At 38.8% G+C, this 3,889-nt stretch overlaps 1 protein-coding gene across 1 annotated transcript; it reads right to left on the reverse strand.

Moving 5' to 3' along the window:
• Positions 1 to 2,062: 2,062 nt before the first annotated feature.
• TMEM60 (transmembrane protein 60) lies at positions 2,063 to 2,717 on the reverse strand. Its single transcript, XM_009882919.1, has one exon. It carries the CDS (start codon positions 2,679 to 2,681, stop codon positions 2,277 to 2,279), a length of 405 nt encoding a protein of 134 aa, XP_009881221.1. The 5' UTR covers positions 2,682 to 2,717; the 3' UTR covers positions 2,063 to 2,276.
• Positions 2,718 to 3,889: the final 1,172 nt, after the last annotated feature.

Raw genomic sequence — 3,889 nt, forward strand, 5'->3', positions numbered from 1 at the left:
GATGAGGAAGGACTATAGGTACTCAGTTTTATGCTTGGTGCCATAATGTACCAAATGGCCATGAGTGTATACATATATATTTGTCTTGTCTAAAGTGCGCAAATGCTTGAGATGTAATTGCATCAATGTTTGCTAAGTGGTTCATAAAACTTTACCTTAATTGGAGGTAGGTCTTTTGACACTTTTTCTTCTCTGTAAATTTTTAAAGCATCCACTAAAAATTGGACATGAGGTCTAGCTTGCCTGCTATGCGGTATACCTGGAATATTCCATCCCAGGAAGCTCAGTGACCCTCATTTCCCTTTGACAGAACTGGAGAACGTAAGAGACCTAAATTGGATGTACAAATTAAGCATATTCTCTATGCTGTATATACACACATGAACTTACATGTAGCATGTGTATGTGCATGCTCACTCTTGCATCTCCTACATTCAGCAGGCCCAAGAGCATGTACTGAGATGGACACTCCTCCCCTTCCCCACAGCTAATACTAACCATTTTCACTTGAAAAATCCCAAAGATGTTGAAGGAGGAGCCAGTTGTTCACAGGAACCCTGTATGAGTGGGCAAAAAGTCTCTCAAACACAGAGTGGAGCAGGGCCCTTCCAGGAAGTATTTTGCACAATTGAGTAGGGCATAGATATACCTCCCAAAAGAAACTGTTCCCAATACACACTGAGGGAAAAGAGATTTCTAAATGGTAGTTTCAGCTCCTCATAAATTACATGATACTGAGTGCATGGATTTGCTTAGTAAAAGTTCATGCGTTATTTTTAGTATACTAAAGGGGTTATGAATACTTTGCCTTTTTTTAACAACAGCTAATGATTAGAAAGATTACTTTTGTGTCTTTTTCTTGTCGTTTCTTGGTTGCTCCTTTAGCAAGGTAGGACAGTCAACCACTCTGAAGTAAACATAACTTAAATTCTTCCTAAAGATCATTTGTTACCTGATGTTCTGAATTGAGATCCATTGCCTTAGAATGGAACAGGACCTTTTCCTAGATAAAGCCCTTTCAGCAGCCTCCAACAATACAGTTCCCATGTATTTATGCCCACGTCTGTGTGACTGAACAGCATGAGTAAATCCAAACACATCAGGAAGATTACTTTTTTATGGACAAGTACAGTTGAACGTACATAATTAAAATTTTATTTGTGAGATACTTTGATCTAGTCCCCTCCTGTTACCTTAGACTTTTTCCTGGGCTCTTTTCATTCACTAGACATTCTTTTGTACCTAGGAACTGTAAATGGATCAGTATCTTCAGCATGCACGTTAATAATGTCCTAGACAACTTTTACATTTGAATTTGGTGTTACTGTAGCTCCTGGAAGAGCACTTTCAGTCCACAAAATACACTTACAATTCCAGCTCTCCCCAGAAGTCCCATTCATTGCATTTGTTACTTGAAAAAGTTAATTTACTCACATCTGAGTTTGCCTGTACTCCATAAAGCCAAGGCTTCAGTCCCAGAGATTTAATACGCTGAAGTATTAAAAAACATCTTCCTCTGTAAAGTACCACTCCCTGCACATACAAAAGCATTACAGAACTCACCCTGTGGCTTCAGTCTTCTACTGCACTGGTGATTTCTCACTTGGAAAGCAATCACCATTGTCTGCCCCTCCTCTGGCTCTTGGACTGCTGGCATGGTTCAGCTACTCACTTTTTTCCCTAGGTAAACATAATGGTTATTGTTGTCTATTTCAGCGTCTTAAAAAAAGTGCTTATTTTTAGTCTTTCAGACTGGAGGTGGATTCTCACTGTCAAAAAGAAAGTGCTGAATCACTTTATTCCTTTTTTTTTTCTCTTATTTGTCAGCAATCAATTGTTACTGATTCTTAAAGCAAGCTTAGCACACTATAGAAGCTACTATTAAGCAGTTATTTCTTGACTGACACTGTAAGTAGTAGTCCTCTTTCCAAGGATTACCCCACATGCTGAGTACTCTGGGGTAGAATATTTGTGGTTCCTTTGAGAAGATGTTCTACTTTCATGTGAAGAGCTGTATCTTATTCCATGTAACACATAACAATCATATTAGAACAGCTTATGTTGAACAAATACTTTTATTTACAAGAGCATATGTGACAGTTTTAAAATAAAAAATGGAACAAGTCTACTTTCAGTCTTCAGACTGGCTTAGATAAAGTCTCCAGCTCAATTGATTTCTTATTTGGCGCTCTAATTTGGAAATCAAGTTTGTGGAAAAGCGGTAACAATCCAGTAACTTGGTACTAATCTCAGTGTTGAAAACCACATAGTACAGCTTAGTCTCTTCGTACGTAGAAGATGTTGTATCCAAGTTCAACCATACCCCCAATAAGCAAGGCCCACAAGGGGATAAATACATAGGCTAGTTTCATCGTAGTAAATCGTTGCAGTTTAGCACAGAGGGCAAGGCAGAAGGCCAATTTAAGTAGCATTGCAATGAGATACCAGGCTTTTTTCTTGATGTTTTGGGAGCCATTGCGAGGGTCGAAGCCAGACTTGCAACGTCCAGCCATTTTTACAATTAACATAACTAGAAGAATAGTATCAAATATCCAGACTGGGATGAAAATGAGGAACCAGTTCCATGGTGCTTTCTCATCCAACTTCAGCACCAGCATGATCAGGAAGAGTAACGTAAAAAGCCATGTCAGTAGTACTCTTTGCGCCAGGGACATTCTCATTTAAACAGCTTTGAGAGGAAGTCTTTCACTGTGAGCAACAACCTAACAAAACAAAAGAGGGGGGGGAAGAAGCATCAAAAGATGTCATTGCACAACCATCAGGCATATTCCTTAAAAAGGAGACAATTTCTTGTCTTTGCTTTCTCACCCCTTCTAAACTCACCTACATGCTGCTTCCTAGCATTTCTTTTGACAACCATTCTCAGCAAAGCACTCTGTTTTGGTCCTGTCCACCATGCGATTCAAATACCTTAAGTCAGCTGCCTTGATGTAAATTTGTTCTGTGAAACAATTTATGATTTGATCCTAAACTAGCTGTCAAACTCATTTAGGGATTTTTGTATGCTAAGAACATGTTTAGAACCATTTTCCTCCAGTACTGAGGCACTCATTGTTAACACTTGAAAATAAACCTAACAATTCTCTCTGTATAACAAAATAATCACAGTAAAATGTAAACCAACTAACAAGCACAAATAACAACCCATCTGGAACATCCTGTAGGCTGTAGAGCTGCAGCTGAAATGACTCTGGCTGAAACAGAGCCACTAAGCACCACTATCACTTTCTGTTAAGCAGCAATCTTAACACTACTAGAAGCTAGGGGTGATGTTTACTTTCAGCAGGTATCTAAAGTACACAGACACTGGCTGACAGAAACACTATTTAGGTTTATTGGCTTGGTAGTATATTTAAATTTCTATGTAGTCATGACAAAAGAAAAACAAGGACACGCGCATCTGCCACTACAGTCATAAAAGTTAGTTTTTGTATTCCTAACTGAAAGGCTTTTACCACTGCATCTGCCAGGTTTTCACTGCAAGTACAGACAGCAGGGGTGAGAAGAACTATGATCTTCCTGAAGGTGTCATGCTATAGATATCGACAATTAATATATGCCAGTGAAACGGTGCTGAAATAGATTTCTTAATTATTTTAAAAATTTGAATTTTTAGAAATTTGAATTTCCCTTTAGAACACTGATATTCTTTCACTTGAAATAAGAAACTGAGCTTTGATTTGTTCCAGATTACAACATTAAAATTGCTGAAAGTGAGATGATAAGTTCTGAAGCATCTAATCCTCACCAGCAGACACTGTGAGGGAAGGACAAGACCTGCTTCCCCTGCCTCCTCAGTGACCCTGGCCACAAGCTGCTGCCTCTGTCTTATTACTGACACTCACAAGATCACCCCATTAAGCCTATT

The sequence above is a fragment of the Charadrius vociferus genome, unplaced genomic scaffold (genome assembly GCF_000708025.1).
Source record: "Charadrius vociferus isolate BGI_N301 unplaced genomic scaffold, ASM70802v2 scaffold32, whole genome shotgun sequence".
NCBI lineage: Eukaryota > Metazoa > Chordata > Aves > Charadriiformes > Charadriidae > Charadrius > Charadrius vociferus.